Consider the following 17,921-nt stretch of genomic DNA (forward strand, 5'->3'; position numbering starts at 1 on the left):
TAATGCAAATTGATGGTAACCATCGTGGCATTAAACATTTGGGTCAGACTTGAGTGTACTTTCATTACATTGTTTTAAGGTTGAGGTGCTACTACTGTAAGAGGGGCTGTAGACCATAGGTGGAAACTCCAGTCTCTTGAGAATGGGTCCGTCGAAATAATGCAGGCATACACATAAACTGGAACTTGTGTCACGGCCTGACCAGTGTCTGAAGTCACATGATGTTCAACAAGTCAGTAGCAGTTGGCAATTGGCCCTCATTGTCAACTACTGATAGTTTCCCTGGCGCTGATGAACACGCGAAGGAGACTGGAAACGCACGTGACCAGGACTTGGAGACCGATGACTCCGCCGCTTTGAGTAGCCGTCCGATGACCTGTCGCCTCGACCATTGTCTGAACAAGAAGCACGATCCAGAGAGTCCCGAGCTGTAATGTGCTGTCCACTTTCCGGTGACATCCTAGGACTTTGATCACGATAGCCCTCATATCTGCGTGCTTTGTAATAGTCCCTATCGCCACTCGTATCTCTGTATGATGGTCTACTTCGCTCATAAAAAGAGTCACAGTCAGTATATGAATGTCTGTCATACCTGCGACGTTCTGATGTGCGCCCACGTGAATCGTCCGGGGTAAGACTGCGACGCTGTCGATCCGGTGAAGAAGTGTGTCTGCCGGCATACCTCTGCCTGTTAACCTCAAGCTGAAGGTGATCCACTCTCTCTGTCAAACTTTCCAGGGTCCGTTGAAGTTTCATGAAGTCCCCTGATGTAGCTGAGTGAACCGCAGGAAGTACTGTAGACATCGTGGAGCAGGGAGAGGTAGGTACAGTCTGTGGAAGAACGTTGAGGGTAGATCCAGGAAAAACACCTGCTGCTGAGGAAGTCCACTGTTGCGGGTGAGACGGCAGCAGTACCTTGCTGGCTTGGTGTGCCTGTTCAATCTGCAGAGCCAACGTAAGAGCAGCATCCAGTGTATCTACACCTTGTTCATGTATGCGAAGCTGTAGATAAGGTTCAATTCCAGCAACAAAACGGTGTCACGGCCTGACCAGTGTCTGAAGTCACATGATGTTCAACAAGTCAGTAGCAGTTGGCAATTGGCCCTCATTGTCAACTACTGATAGTTTCCCTACTTGTTCATGTATGTGAAGCTGTAGATAAGGTTAAATTCCAGCAGTCTGAATTTTTCTCCATTCTTTGCATTAGCCTCGTATGTGGGAAAAGCTTCATCCACCAAATGGCTAATTTCTGCTGCGAAAACTTGGAGAGCCTCGCCAGGCAGGCGTGTGCGTGCATTAACATAACTTTGAAACGTGGACAGATAAACTCGTTTGCCAAAAACAGCTTTAATTTTTTCTTTCACTTGTTTATAGTCTGTCTTAATGTCACTAGGCAAACTGTCCCAGTAGTTAAAAGCAGTACCACCAAGACAAGTTGGCAAAAACTTTGCCTCATAAAAAGAGTCACAGTCAGTATATGAATGTCTGTCATACCTGCGACGTTCTGATGTGCACCCACGTGACTCGCCCGGGGTAAGACTGCGACGCTGTGTGTCTGCCGGCATACCTCTGCCTGTTAACCCTCAAGCTGAAGTTGATCCACTCTCTCTGTCAAACTTTCCAGGGTCCGTTGAAGTTTCATGAAGTCCCCTGATGTAGCTGAGTGAACCGCAGGAAGTACTGTAGACATCGTGGAGCAGGGAGAGGTAGGTACAGTCTGTGGAAGAACGTTGAGGGTAGATCCAGGAAAAACTCCTGCTGCTGAGGAAGTCCACTGTTGCGGGTGAGACGGCAGCAGTACCTTGCTGGCTTGGTGTGCCTGTTCAATCTGCAGAGCCAACGCAAGAGCAGCATCCAGTGTATCTACACCTTGTTCATGTATGCGAAGCTGTAGATAAGGTTCAATTCCAGCAACAAAACGTCTGAATTTTTCTCCATTCTTTGCATTAGCCTCGTATGTGGGAAAAGCTTCATCCACCAAATGGCTAATTTCTGCTGCGAAAACTTGGAGAGCCTCGCCAGGCAGGCGTGTGCGTGCATTAACATAACTTTGAAATGTGGACAGATACAGTCGTTTGCCAAAAACAGCTTTCATTTTTTCTTTCACTTGTTTATAGTCTGTCTTAATGTCACTAGGCAAACTGTCCCAGTAGTTAAAAGCAGTACCACCAAGACAAGTTGGCAAAAACTTTGCTAACCTGAAGTTATCAAAATCAGCGCTAGCCTCCACAGTCACTTCAAATCGTCTGCACCAGTGGAGAAAATCTTCTTTCCCGTCGCCCAAAAAGATAGGCGGAAAATGTCCATTAAATCGCTGCACTGCATGTGAACTACTCGCGCCAGGCAAATCGCGTGCTGAGTCTGCTTCACTCATTATAGTTCACAGTTCAGAAGTCACAGTATCCCACGATAATAAAATGTCCCAAAAAGTCCATTAAATTAAACAAGGATTACCCTATGAAGTTCGCGTCGTCCTGTTTCTTTAAAGTTCCCGGTCCAACTGACGCTGTAATCCCCTGTGATCAGACACTGCTGTGAAAAACACACAAACAAATGTGTCCACGGTTGAAACACAAAGCAAAGTAGACGTCACGGATAACAGAAAGCTGAAATTTTGCGCTCGATATCAGTTTCCAACGTCATGATGCCACATCCATCGCATTTAATACCCGTCGAAGAGAAAGTTCACTCACGCGCCAGTCACGTCGTCCAAACCGGCTGCCACCAGAAATGTAAGAGGGGCTGTAGACCATAGGAGGAAACTCCAGTCTCTTGAAAATGGGTCCGTCGAAATAATGCAGGCATACACATAAACTGGAACTTTACTGCCTTTTATTTGTCAGAGCTCAGGAATGAATTTAACTCACAGCTCGCATCACATGTATTACTCCCTCGACACACTCCCTGCGAATACCTCAGTCTCAAATGACATCCACTGCGCATGTCATCGCGCCAACCTGTCCATCACGTCACATACATAGACAAACCAGAATTTTCAGAACTTATATAACAATTTACACATAATATAAAAGAATCAAAATAAATCTCACACTACTAATGTTAGCGTCCTCTCAGCCTGTCCTTTACTAATGCAGCATGTAGTTAAACTAATTACTTAATAATGATATGAAAACATTCACTGTAGTGTACTGTATACAGACCATTTCGTTGGCTGCATCTGAAATCGCATACTCTTGAGTAGGTGTTTTTTTTTTTTAAATAAATAATTATTTCACGACTGCTAAAAGAGTATGCTTTATGTAGTATGAATGTGTGTTGTATGGATATAATCTGGACATACTACATTTGCCATGTTGTTACTGGCACGTGACCTACCAGCGTCAGTTGCGTCGCATCATTGCCATTCATAAATCCTCTCCCGGGATAGGCCTTAGGGGATAGTATTAGTGCATACTATGCACACTTCAGAACCACGCCGGATGTAATAGGTCATCCAGGTACTTTCTGCCCTCTCTTTTATGAGTACTGTGAATTCAAACATACTTCTTTTGTCACATACAGTTTTTCACCTACTATATAGTAGGGAAGTATGTGATTTCGGATACGGCCGTTGTTTGTTATAAATCGGCATCTGAAGTGTTCCGCTCTGTGTAGCGAAGGGTTGCCAAGACTGCAGAACAAAACCAGCCCAACTGCGATTCAAAGCTAGGCCAATTGTGATTTTTCCAGGGTTTCTCCTCTGTCTGGAGTCCCCTCGTGTTCCGGGGATGGGGGAGATTGCTTTAACCGGTGGAATAAAAACAACCCGTGGCAACAGTGTAAAACAATTAGGCTTATTTGAAAACTACATGGTATGTGTGTTGGAGCAGGGTTGGAACTAAACTCTGCAGGGCTGCAGACCTCCAGGAACTGAGTTTGACACCTGTGGTGTCCAGTAAAAGTAGTCCAATTCCATGGTAAAACCGTGGACTTGGCAACCCTGGAGCAGCGTGCAGTCTCACGTGTCAAAACAAACAGCACAAGGCGTCAGTGATTCCGCCTCTAGAGTCTGCTCTTGTACAGTACAATGACAGTGGACCCTTCTCAGCAGCTTTTATTCCAGTCCCAGACCCTATATTTCATAATAAGGTTAATTACTAAACATAAGAACCGTTTCATCCCACTTTTTGTGCATTTACTCATAATTTCACACCTTGTTGCTTGATTATAGCAGCACGTGGGCAGGGACTCTCACAGGAATGGCTTGAATTTCAGAGGCGAGGCTTTAATTACTTTATGCTTTTTCTGAGAAAGACCGTATATCATGGTTGCTCACTTTCTGTTCAACTCTGTTATATTTCCCTCTTTAAAAATATGTTTGCTCTCTCTGACATCATGAGACATGATGTCATAAATCTTTTGACATGGATCAAACACATGTAGGTTTGCAGTTTTTCATGATGTGTAGCCTAATTATGTTGGCCTTATCAAGCTCAATAATATGAATATGAATAAACTACTCTCACTATTTATACTACAAAAGACGCACAGAAGGAAATACTGGTCACACTGACCCAGAAACAGGTAACTTTTATAGCGTTTTATAGTATAGAAAGTGTTACAAGAGAACATTATCACATTCATTTAATTTACAGGTGCATCTCAATAAATTAGAATGTCGTGGAAAAGTTCATTTATTTCAGTAATTCAACTCAAATTGTGAAACTCGTGTATTAAATAAATTCAATGCACACAGACTGAAGTAGTTTAAGTCTTTGGTTCTTTTAATTGTGATGATTTTGGCTCACATTTAACAAAAACCCACCAACAAATTAGAATACTTCATAAGAACTTCATACTTCAATAAAAAAAACATTTTTAGTGAATAGTTGGCCTTCTGGAAAGTATGTTCACTTACTGTACATGTACTCAATACTTGGTAGGGGATCCTTTTGCTTTAATTACTGCCTCAACTCGGCGTGGCATGGAGGTGATCAGTTTCTGGCCAGTTTTTCACCTACTATATAGTAGGGAAGTATGTGATTTCGGATACGGCCGTTGTTTGTTATAAATCGGCATCTGAAGTGTTCCGCTCTGTGTAGCGAAGGGGTGCCAGGACTGCAGAACAAAACCAGCCCAACTGCGATTCAAAGCTAGACCAATTGTGATTTTTCCGGGGTTTCTCCTCTGTCTGGAGTCCCCTCGTGTTCCGGGGATGGGGGAGATTGCTTTAACCGGTGGAATAAAAACAACCCGTGGCAACAGTGTAAAACAATTAGGCTTATTTGAAAACTACATGGTATGTGTGTTGGAGCAGGGTTGGAACTAAACTCTGCAGGGCTGCAGACCTCCAGGAACTGAGTTTGACACCCGTGGTGTCCAGTAAAAGTAGTCCAATTCCATGGTAAAACCGTGGACTTGGCAACCCTGGAGCAGCGTGCAGTCTCACGTGTCAAAACAAACAGCACAAGGCGTCAGTGATTCCGCCTCTAGAGTCTGCTCTTGTACAGTACAATGACAGTGGACCCTTCTCAGCAGCTTTTATTCCAGTCCCAGACCCTATATTTCATAATAAGGTTAATTACTAAACATAAGAACCGTTTCATCCCACTTTTTGTGCATTTACTCATAATTTCACACCTTGTTGCTTGATTATAGCAGCACGTGGGCAGGGACTCTCACAGGAATGGCTTGAATTTCAGAGGCGAGGCTTTAATTACTTTATGCTTTTTCTGAGAAAGACCGTATATCATGGTTGCTCACTTTCTGTTCAACTCTGTTATATTTCCCTCTTTAAAAATATGTTTGCTCTCTCTGACATCATGAGACATGATGTCATAAATCTTTTGACATGGATCAAACACATGTAGGTTTGCAGTTTTTCATGATGTGTAGCCTAATTATGTTGGCCTTATCAAGCTCAATAATATGAATATGAATAAACTACTCTCACTATTTATACCACAAAAGACGCACAGAAGGAAATACTGGTCACACTGACCCAGAAACAGGTAACTTTTATAGCGTTTTATAGTATAGAAAGTGTTACAAGAGAACATTATCACATTCATTTAATTTACAGGTGCATCTCAATAAATTAGAATGTCGTGGAAAAGTTCATTTATTTCAGTAATTCAACTCAAATTGTGAAACTCGTGTATTAAATAAATTCAATGCACACAGACTGAAGTAGTTTAAGTCTTTGGTTCTTTTAATTGTGATGATTTTGGCTCACATTTAACAAAAACCCACCAACTCACTATCTCAACAAATTAGAATACTCCATAAGACCAATAAAAAAAAACATTTTTAATGAATTGTTGGCCTTCTGGAAAGTATGTTAATTTACTGTACATGTACTCAATACTTGGTAGGGGATCCTTTTGCTTTAATTACTGCCTCAACTCGGCATGGCATGGAGGTGATCAGTTTGTGGCACTACTGAGGTGGTATGGAAGCCCAGGTTTCTTTGACAGTGGCCTTCAGCTCATCTGCATTTTTTGGTCTCTTGTTCCTCATTTTCCTCTTGACAATACCCCATAGATTCTCTATGGGGTTCAGGTCTGGTGAGTTTGCTGGCCAGTCAAGCACACCAACACCATGGTCATTTAACCAACTTTTGGTGCTTTTGGCAGTGTGAGCAGGTGCCAAATCCTGCTGGAAAATGAAATCAGCATCTTCAAAAAGCTGGTCAGCAGAAGGAAGCATGAAGTGCTCCAAAATTTATTGGTAAACGGGTGCAGTGACGTTGGTTTTCAAAAAACACAATGGACCAACACCAGCAGATGACATTGCACCCCAAATTATCACAGACTGTGGAAACTTAACACTGGACTTCAAGCAACTTGGGCTATGAGCTTCTCCACCCTTCCTCCAGACTCTAGGACCTTGGTTTCCAAATGAAATACAAAACTTACTCTCATCTGAAAAGAGGACTTTGGACCACTGGGCAACAGTCCAGTTCTTCTTCTCCTTAGCCCAGGTAAGACGCCTCTGACGTTGTCTGTGGTTTAGGAGTGGCTTAACAAGAGGAATACGACAACTGTAGCCACAGTGGTTCAGGCTGTAGGATTGCCGAATGACTAAAACGTTATCAGCAGGATGGTATAAAACTGTAAATTTCTTGTCTATTACCACCCACTGCCACTTATACCAACGACGGAAATAAGCGCAGTTAGAATAGCTAAATATGTGGGAGAGCATTGCTATTGAGTGAATATATTATAATTGCAATAGGTAGCGCTGCAGTGTTAATGCTGAATCAAGTCTAGTTAGTACATAATTTACAAATGAAATGGTTTAATAACAGTATTTTGTTCTGGTTACACTTGAATTGGTTACAAAATAGATGATGGATGGTAAAACATATAGTTAATTGTACCCAGCATATAAGTAAAATGTTACTTGAGAGAGAAAGAGAGGGAGAGAGGGCAGAGCCCCAACGAAGTGAGATCGCCAGCCAAGAAAAGAGACAGCAAAGAAAAGAGAAAGAGCAAAAATTACAATCTTCTTTTATCCCTTCCTTGACCATGTGACAAACCAAATCTGAGACATTTAAACTGACCAATCAGCAGATTACAGCTTCACCCATGGTGCTTAAGGTGTGACAATTACTGTATGTCATGTTGGCCTACAGGCCTTGATCACTATCAGCACCTCTGTGCCTTCAGTAATGCCAAATGGCCCTTTTGTTATCGAAGATAAGTTTGGGACAGGAAAGCAGAAGTCTTTGATCATTTTCAAACCTACAAAAAAAAAAAAAAAAAAAGAAAGAAAAAGAGGTACATGTTGGCAAAAAGTTTCTTAGTAACTACCAGCAAATGTGTGTCTAAAGAGAAGACTGATGTAGCTGAAGTGATTAGTCAGCAGAGAAGGCGGTAGCGCATAAGTGTTTGCTTTCGTTTCTATTTCTGTTGTTTAGATTGTTGCAAGATAGGCTCACAGGAAATATGTGCCTCTACATCAGTGGTTTTCAAACTTTAAGAGTGACCCTATTTTTTTTCTTTTTAAATTGATGCAACACATACATACATGCATACACACACACACACACACTATACAGTATATATATATATATATATATATATATATATATCTGGATGGAGCGAATGTTTTGACATATCTTATTTTATCCGGTCCATTGTTATGATTTTTCACTCTGTCAGTCATAGGTTCCATGGATTTTTAAGGTTCTTCATAGAACCATTGATGCCAATACAGAAGCTTTATTTTTAAGAGTGTACAGTATGTCGTGAGGAAAAAGAGGAAGGTGTTTTGGTAGAAAGTTACAGCCGTCAGTTTTGTCAGCAAATGTGCATGTGTCTAAAGATGTAACTGATTATTTTTTGCTTTTGCTTTTAAAGCATAGCTGAATTTTATGTTTTTTTAAACATTATGAAAACATTATGCTTTGGCTACTTGACCCAGAGAAAACTGCTGTTAGCAACTATTTGCACTAATAATGAACAATCTTTACTCAAAATTAATTGAATGTTTAATGAACATTCCAATAAACATACATTTAAACTTTATTATTTTTTCACTTTATATGCAAAACACTGTTTATACATAACAGACTTTGCTTGTAATTTATGATAAGTCCATATAACACAAAAGTGAGAAAAAAAACAACAACAGCAGCAAAATTATAAAATGACAGAAGCACTAGTTGGTGGTGGTTTGAGTTGGTGGAGACTTTCAATCATATTTTAAAACCCTTTTATCCAAATCAATGCTGCCATTTTCAGTACAAACAAAGAGTCATGTTATGTCTAATCTATGAGAAATCTTGAGGAAGCCACTTGTGTGAGAGATTAAATGTGTTGAGCAGAGAAACACGTCCATCTGACTAAACAGTCGCAGGTGATGTATATTAAATTCTGGATTTTGATAGGTAGGAGATACTGACCTCTGCTGGTGTTGTGTTATACTGAGTAAAAATTACATAGCATAATAGTAAGATTTGTACAATGTCTCCATCAACTTCAACTTTAAAGCCTGATGAGAAATATTTTTGGATCGTTTTAATGCTTTTGGGAAGTTGGCATATGCTGTGGTGTGACTTAAAACTATTTTAAACAGCATTTTTTTCACTGTTGTTTAAATAAATATGCATTTATGGAGATATCAATTAAACGACTATGTAATATTGCTACATGTAGTACACTGCAGGACCGTTTAAATTGAATAGGGATGGGAAAATAGTGATTAAAATGGTTACCAGTTGCAGGACATGTGATCTAATTTCCCTCACACGTTCATTAAAACTGTAAACACCTTTAGCTAATCCTGATATGAAAGTGACGTAAATTAGCCTACTCACTGTTTGGTGAAATTCAACGGTCTGGATCCAAAATGTTAATTAGTCAACATAAGAACCGTTTCATCCCGCTTTTCGTGCATTTACTGGTAATTTTCAAAAGTCCGTCAGAGTTTTAGCTTTTTAGCGCAGCAGCGCGCGAGCAGGCAGGGTTGCCGGGTTTTCACAAGAAACCCCGCCCATTTGCTACTCAAAACTAGCCCAATCATGTTTCGAGGGGGTCCCCAGTTAAAAATCGCGTTCCTGGGGGTAAAGTACACGGTTTTTGGCGGGGTTCCCCTGCTAAAATTCGCATTCCAGGTGATAAATATCATGTTATTGGAGTCGCTTCAACCCGCGGCAACAGTGTTAAAGTAGCAGGGACTCCGAGGAATGGCGCGAATTTCTGAGGTGAGGTAGGTAGGCCTATTTATGCCTGAAGAAAAATGTAATAAATTACTTAATTATAATAATAATAACATTAGATTAGTTTACTTATGAGCATGAGATTACCTACAGTTAAACTGTAAGTAAAAATATGAATACAGAGTAGGTTAAGATTAGTAAAGAAGCAATAAAGAAAAAAAGTCTAAATCTCTATTCTATTTATCCTTCACTATTAACATTAACTTTATGGTGTTTGAAGTGAAAACATCCATTTCTGGAGCCCTAATTGTAGAGTATAGATCTATTATTTGCAAAAATAAGGGAGTCAATATTTTCACAAAAAAAAAAAATAGGCCTACCAAAAAGGCCATCAGGACACCAATACAAAACTACTACGAAATGAAATTGCATAAAAAGATTATGTGGGTTTAAGTTATTTTATTGTATGATAAGATACAGTGTGGAGTGATACAAGAGACATAGCATACTGAATAGGCTAATGCTTTTGTCCAAATTAAAAGACAATTTGAATGTTTAATGATCATAAGACAGTAATTCTAACTTAAAACCTATAGCCTACTTCTGTAATCTTCAACTATAATATCTTTTAGAGATTATATGCTCTGCAGTCATGTGATATGTGGCTTAAAATATATAGAATAGGAAATCTATAGTTTAACAAAACTATTAAGTTATTGAATAAAGAGCATAATACATAATAGCATTACAATCTGGATTGATGTTACACACACACACAAGACATTAGTATTACTGGTAATATATTAGTAAACTGTAGATTTTGCATTTAAAACAGAATATTCACAGACATCAAGATAAGTGTCAGTAGACCACATCCTACCAGTCGACATACCATTACCTTCCTCAAAACTTACAGCATCTGTCTCAAAAAAAAAAAGAAAAAAAGATGAAAACAGCGCAAAAAAAAAAAAAAGACCATTGCTAATTAAGAATAGCAAAAACATTGTAAAATAAAACACTATTCCTTCTTTATCGTATCTCGGTTTAATTGCAGATGTTTGAGAACAAATTATTTTAGAAATAATATTTTTTTTTAAAAGAAAAAAAAACTAAGTCTCTAAATGAGAGTTTCATAACTTCCTGACCCAAAAAAGAAATAAAGGAAACAAAAGCAAAAGAGTGGACATATGTCAAAATAAACTATTTGTTAAGATACTTGACAAGAGCATTTGATCTAGGCAATTATTCTGAGGTAATATTATTCTGAAAATATATATTCTGAAAATATCTAATCAGAAAAGACACTGAATAGGTAAGTTATCAAACTACAGTGGACCCAAAAAGTATTTGGACTTGTAAGTCACACGTCATTGCACTAGATAAGAAAATATCAAAACAAGTGGAAAGAGTCTTGATTGAAAACGCATAGATCTGGCACAGAAAAATGAAAACAGCGCAAAAAAAAAAAAAGACCATTGCCAATTAAGAATAGCAAAAACATTGTAAAATAAAACACTATTCCTTCTTTATCGTATCTCGGTTTAATTGCAGATGTTTGAGAACAAATTATTTTAGAAATAATATTTTTTTTTAAAAGAAAAAAAAACTAAGTCTCTAAATGAGAGTTTCATAACTTCCTGACCCAAAAAAGAAATAAAGGAAACAAAAGCAAAAGAGTGGACATATGTCAAAATAAACTATTTGTTAAGATACTTGACAAGAGCATTTGATCTAGGCAATTATTCTGAGGTAATATTATTCTGAAAATATATATTCTGAAAATATCTAATCAGAAAAGACACTGAATAGGTAAGTTATCAAACTACAGTGGACCCAAAAAGTATTTGGACTTGTAAGTCACACGTCATTGCACTAGATAAGAAAATATCAAAACAAGTGGAAAGAGTCTTGATTGAAAACGCATAGATCTGGCACAGAAAAATGAATGAATAAATGAGTTGATATCTTCACTACACGGAGTGCATTTGTTGTGACTGTGTGGATCGTGATGCTTGTGTTCCCTCCTCAGAGAAAACTCTTTCAAAAACACGTCTTAGAGAAAGTTTAATGTTGCTCTTAAAATCCTGCCCCATGAAAACATACAGAACGGGGTTCAGACAGCTGTTGAAATGCGCCAAAGACACAGCCAACGGATTCACTGCCAAAGCTGCCAAACAACTTGATTCCTCTCTATATATTTTTATCAAACGCACTATGTGATACGGCAGCCAGCAGAGAAAAAAGGCCACGATTACAGCCAACATGATGCGAAACGCTCGTCCAGAGTGAAAATGACTCCTGCCTAACTTGCGTGCGATGAATCCGTAGCATGTTGTGATGCATACGAGAGGAACCAAAAAGCCAAACACAAATCTGATGATGCTTAACCTTCTATACAGTTTAAAATGGTCTTCATCATGTTGAAAATGCAGGCAGTATGTTTTGTTATTTTCTGTGTAAGTCTTTCTTAACATCATAAAAGGCACACTAAGAATTGAAGCCAGAATCCAGGCCGCTGCGCAGGACAGTCGTGCGATGAACAAGCTGCGATGATTTTGAGCCCAAACCGGTGTGATCACAAGAGTAAACCGATCCAGACTAATCAAGCTCAGTGTGAAAACGCTGGCAAACATGGTGATGAGCACAATGAAGTGGAGAATCTTGCACATGATGGATCCATATGGACAGTGATCAAGATGAGATCTTTGTGCCAAATAGTAAAGAGTGGAAAGGCAGCACAAGAGGTCGGCAATCGCTAGATTGAGAAACCCTACTGTATTAACAGTCCTCTTCATCTTCAATCCAGCAACATACACGACAAATGCATTTCCAGGAACGCCGAGGATCAAGGTCAGGTAGTAGAAGACCAGAGAAATCACTCTCGTAGAATTCCTCACTGTTTCGTCAAAATGACACTGATAATCAACTCCCCTTGTAAAGTCCGTCTGGTTCATTTTCTATTATTGAAGTGTCCGGATTATCCTGCTAATATCACAGATTGTCAATGTAAATGTTATAAATCATTTTTAAAATGATGTGTCAGATGTGTTATTTATAAATATCAGATTAATGCATTACTATTGTATTGCTGATACAAATGTGCAACCATTAAATGCTACTTTCAGTAGAACGTATATTAAAAAAAGAATCTTTACAAACAGTAAAATAACTATAAATAATCATAACTCACGTCTGTCTGTGATGATTCACCGTTATCCAGTTCACAGTAGAATGTTATAGTGCAGAATGTTTTTTTTCTCTCACGTTTAACACTTCTAAACACTTCATGTAAGAGGTTTCACCAACACTCAGTTGAGTTGGGAAACATCATGGTCAACTCTACGTAAAGATGGTTAAGTCTTCATGTTGCGATAAGACTCACAGGTTTGATTCCCAGTGAATGCATGAATTAAAAAAGAAAACGTGTATAGCTTAAATGCAATGTAAATTGCTTTGGATAAAAGTGTTTGCCGAATACATACAAGTATTAAATAGCAATTCAATATGTAAATAAACGCAGTAATATAGACAACCATAGTGCTTTTCACAAGACTTTGTTTAAAAAAATTGCCATCTGAAATTAGCAATTCATTTTGTGGTTATGTTGTGGATTATGAAAGCAGTTTCATTTTGAATTTCGAAATTCATTATCTAGACAATGTTGGCAGTTTGAGTATAAATGGTTTTTAGCAATGTGAGTTAGTGGGAGATTTTCAAACACCAATTTTTTTTTTTATTCTTTCATTCAAATCTCTGCTGCCATTTTCAAAACTAATAAAAAATTATCGTGGTGTCATTGTGGGTAATGAGGTGACTGGTGCTGCGTCTCAATGTGCCTACTTGTACTACGCCCTTAAAATATGTACTCTTTTGGTGAAGAAAAAGTACAGTTCACATTGCTGTTGCAGATTAAATATAACATGGATAACATTAAATAAATATTTTTTACCAGGTTAAATGTTGATTATTTATTAGTAACTCACTCAACCCCCTTTTTGTAAACCTCTCTACCTAACCGTCGATCGCGCGCATCCGCCACGTTTGTAGTTTTTCTAACGCGTTTTATTCGTGTTTGTAGTTCTGGACCGAATCTTCGCCAAAGCGCAAGGCATACTCTTTTCAACATACTATGCTTTGGACACACTTATTCTAATCTCACATACTGTTTAGGATGGATAGTATGAACATTGAGACGCAGGGTGGGTTAGAAAGCTACATGTGTGAGGAATGAAAGTTGATGCACATTATCAGGTTGGAGATACTGACCTCTGGTGGTGATTGGATGATACAGCAGCATGTATGTATGTGTCACATTGAGTAGATATTACAAAGCATTATGAGATTTGTCAATGAAAAGCAATGTTATTTTTATATGCTAGGTAACGAACTTTTGTTACGGTAGGCTTGAACAATGGATCAGGCCCATTTGTCACAATATAAAACAGTGAAGACAATCAAGTCACCAAGTCCCTCAAACTATTTTTGCATAGTTTTAATTTTTGGAAGTTGGCATATCCTGTGGTCGGACATGCTAAACCCCATCTAACACCATTTTATTAATTTCTTTATAAATATTATGTATTTTTCAGCTCATATTAGCCTAATTGAGAGACTGTGGTTGGTGCTTTTACACGGCAGGATATTTTAAGTGAACTAGAGACGGCAAAATCGTGATTAAAATAAATTTATAAGAAATGGTGACCAGTTGCAGGTTGATTAAAACACATTGTGAATCAACTAAACTATTACTGCTGAGAGCGCAGCAGTGGCACCCTCTTACATGCAACTAATTCGTAAAAAGAGGAACACGGAAATTACTGAGATAAGTGTTTTCTTCTGGAAAAAGAGTCAGCAAAACATGCATTCTAAAAAAATAACTGCTTATTTTTGCTTCTCTTCTTTTAAAGTCTCGTGTCGAATGCAGTGAGGCAAACTGCTTACCGTTTGGTGAATGGTGAAATTCAAAGGTCTAAATCCAAAATGTAACCAAAAAACTAAATAAATGACAGACATAACAACATCAACATTAAATTAGGTTACCTATGCGCAGGACAAAATCAAGAATAGTACAGGTTTTCCCTTACGAAAATTAACCATGGTTTTACTACAAAACCACGTTTAACCATGGTTAACTTTCGTAAGGATCATTTAAAGGGATAGTTCACCCAAAAATGAAAATGTGATGTTTATCTGCTTACCCCCAGGGCATCCAAGCATTTTTGGATGAACTATCCCTTTAAGCTCAATTTATACTTCACTTGATTGTAGAGGAAACTACTATTAATACAACAGACATTAAAGTGAAAGTAGGCCTTTTATTTTAAGAAATGAGAGACAATGTAAAGTCAATCAGTCATTTTCACCAAAAGGGTAACCAGGACAATTACAAAGCTACTTACAAATAAACTAACGAAATGAAATGACATAAAATATGATTTGGGTTTAAATAGGCTATAGTTTTATTGTGTGAGAAGAGAGCGTGTGGAGTGATATGAGAGACATTTGAAAGGCTGTGTAGGAAAATAAAACATTTGACTGAGACAACGATCAGTTATAGCCTACAGTTTGACCTTGTTAAATATTTGGCTAAAGAATGACACCACAGACTAATCAAAATCAAGTATTCCATAAAGCTCAAATATAATACTGAATAAACTTTTTGTCCAAATTAAGCGTCATTTTGAATTTTTCATGATCATGAAACAACAGTAAAGTGAAAACAATATTATAGCAAAACTATAAAATGATCGAAGACAGTTATAATCAGTAAAATATGAAAATCTGGATTGACATTACACACACAGTAATAGTATAGCATAAGCAGCTATTCTATAGTCTATTGTGTTCAAGACAGTATATTCATGTACATGTATTTTTAATCACGATGAGCGTTCACAGCCTGTAGACCACATCCCATCAAAAGACACACCATTGACTTCCTCAAAATGTACAGCATCTGCCTAAAAATGGCATCAGTATTACAAACTGCAATCTGCTTTTGAGCTTTCGGTACACAAGAAATCGCTTTGTCATGAACTAGTTCACAAAAACCCTGTTAATTCAAATAAAAATCGCTACAAAAGGCAACAAAAATTGATTGAGCATTGCTTAATGTTTAGGAATGACTTATTTGTAACATAAAACAATATCATATCTATGTTTTATTGCAGAAGTTTTTTCACATATCATTTTAGATGCACTTAATGAATTTCATAACTTCCTGACAAAGAACAAACCAGAATGGACACTTCCTAAAAGTGCTAAAGTAAGCTGTTTTGCATATCTTAAGTTTCAGTTTTTAAAAGAAATATTTTTGTCAAGATAGTTCACAGCAGTATTTGATCTAGAAACTTGGGAGGTTAATGCAAAAGAAAAAAAAAAAAAGTAAATATTAAAGCAAGTGGAACAAGTCTGAAAGTGCATAGGTTTGGCAGAGAAAAATGACCTGAACTCAGTATAAATGAGTTGATATCTTCACTACACGGAGTGCATTTGTTGTGACACTGTGGATCGTGATGCTTGTGTTCCCTCCTCAGAGAAAGCTCTTTCAAAAACACGTCTTAGAGAAAGTTTAACCTTACTTTTGAAATCCTGCCCCATGAAAACATACAGAACGGGGTTCAGACAGCTGTTGACATACGCCAAAGAGACGGCCAACGGATCCACTGCCGAAGCCACAGAGGAACTGGATTCCTCTCCGTACATGACTATCAAATCTACTATGTGATACGGCAACCAGCAGAGAAAAAAGGCCACGATTACAGCCAACATGATGCGAAACGCTCGTCCAGAGTGAAAATGACTCCTGCCTAACTTGCGTGCGATGAATCCGTAGCATGTTGTGATGCATACGAGAGGAACCAAAAAGCCAAACACAAATCTGATGATGCTTAACCTTCCAGATGTTGCACGGTTGGAATCGCCTTCTTCATCAGCATGAAAAGTGCAAAGTGTGATGTTAAACTCCTCATAAGTGAAAATTTGCCTTAATAACATAAAGGGCAAGCTGAGCGACAAAGCCAAGAGCCAGGCCGTTGCACAGGACAGTCGCGCAATCAACAAATTACGATGATTCTGAGCCCAAACCGGCGTGATCACCTGAGCAAACCGATCCAGACTAATCAAGTTCAAAATGAAAACGCTGGCAAACATGTTGATGACTATAACAGAGGGGAGAATCTTGCACATGACGGATCCATACGGCCAGTGATGCTCAAGGAGGATCTCCGCCACACTGAAGGGTATGGAAAGGCAGCACAGGAGGTCGGCAGTCGCTAGATTGAGAAACCATATTGTATTAACCGTCCTCTTCATCTTCATTCCCGCGATGTACACAACAAACATGTTTCCGGGAACTCCGAGGAGAAACGTCAGGCAGTAGATGACCAGAGAAAGTGTCCTCATGGACTCTTTCACCTCTGGAGACACAGGGTCTGTCTCACTTTCATTAAAACACCACGGACAATCATATCCACTTGAGGATTCATTGATGTAATCGTCTGAAAATGTCTGGTTCATTTTGCTCGAGTTGCTGCTGTCCAAAGTGCTTTGTTTGTCCTGTAAATGTATCACATATTATCAGTCATTTATTTCACTTTGCAGATGCTTTTATCCTTTTTATGAGGAAAATAATAAACGAAATAATCAAACTATACATTTTAATTAAATATTTAAATGTATTCACTTAAGTGAATGTTCACATGGTTTGAATCGCACTTGAGTTTTACAGATCCGATATAAATGTCTTGTACTCACCTCACCAGCTGCTCTGTACTAACAGACAATACTTGCACTGCTTGCCACTTTAAGGCGGAACCACAGGAAAAGGGAGGAAGTCCTACTGATTTCATGAAACCACTACAAAGAACTCTTAGGGTGATTGCATGAATAAATTTCCTTTTGAACAAAATACCATTTTCAGTATTCAGTCTAGAATGCTGTTCTTGTAGCACAAACTGAAGGAGTTCTGGGAAAACTTTTGATCATGCAATCTCACACTCTGTGAGACCATACCCACAACTTGGTACAAGTGCAAAAGTAACATGACCAGTGCTTATTTGCCTGCTTATTGCTGCTGCAACCATCAGACAGCCCTCAAATGAACTGTGTACTCTATGTACTAAATGTACTATTTATGGCATTAGCATCATAACGTGTCTGCGTGCACTTACAAAATGATAGCTGATAACAGTCTTGACTGTTGGGCGAGTACTGCATTCCTGAGAGCTGACTGTATGTGAATCATGAAGGAATTTAGATATTTATTTGCCTTACTAAATTGGATGAGTAATTGGCTTACATTAAATGACTTTAAAAA

General features: G+C 38.4%; 2 protein-coding genes across 2 annotated transcripts; both read right to left on the bottom strand.

Annotated features, from left to right (window-relative positions):
• Positions 1-11,574: 11,574 nt before the first annotated feature.
• LOC107727829 (C3a anaphylatoxin chemotactic receptor-like) lies at positions 11,575-12,558 on the bottom strand. Its single transcript, XM_016537846.1, has one exon. It carries the CDS (start codon positions 12,556-12,558, stop codon positions 11,575-11,577), a length of 984 nt encoding a protein of 327 aa, XP_016393332.1.
• A 3,370-nt stretch (positions 12,559-15,928) lies between these two features.
• Positions 15,929-17,384, bottom strand: LOC107727922 (C3a anaphylatoxin chemotactic receptor-like). The gene is made up of 2 exons (XM_016537967.1): positions 17,360-17,384; positions 15,929-17,161 (listed from the first exon to the last, which is right to left on the bottom strand). The coding sequence occupies exon 2, from the start codon at positions 17,120-17,122 to the stop codon at positions 16,082-16,084; it is 1,041 nt and encodes a 346-aa protein (XP_016393453.1). The 5' UTR covers positions 17,123-17,161; positions 17,360-17,384; the 3' UTR covers positions 15,929-16,081.
• Between the last annotated feature and the right edge of the window lie 537 nt (positions 17,385-17,921).

Source organism: Sinocyclocheilus rhinocerous, unplaced genomic scaffold (assembly GCF_001515625.1).
Source record: "Sinocyclocheilus rhinocerous isolate Xijiao unplaced genomic scaffold, SAMN03320098_v1.1 scaffold42, whole genome shotgun sequence".
In the NCBI taxonomy this organism is placed as follows: domain Eukaryota; kingdom Metazoa; phylum Chordata; class Actinopteri; order Cypriniformes; family Cyprinidae; genus Sinocyclocheilus; species Sinocyclocheilus rhinocerous.

Bases quoted from the DNA above. Each gene is read 5' to 3' on its own strand.
- LOC107727922 (XM_016537967.1), bottom strand. From the start codon at position 17,122: ATGAACCAGACATTTTCAGACGATTACATCAATGAATCCTCAAGTGGA.
- LOC107727829 (XM_016537846.1), bottom strand. From the start codon at position 12,558: ATGAACCAGACGGACTTTACAAGGGGAGTTGATTATCAGTGTCATTTT.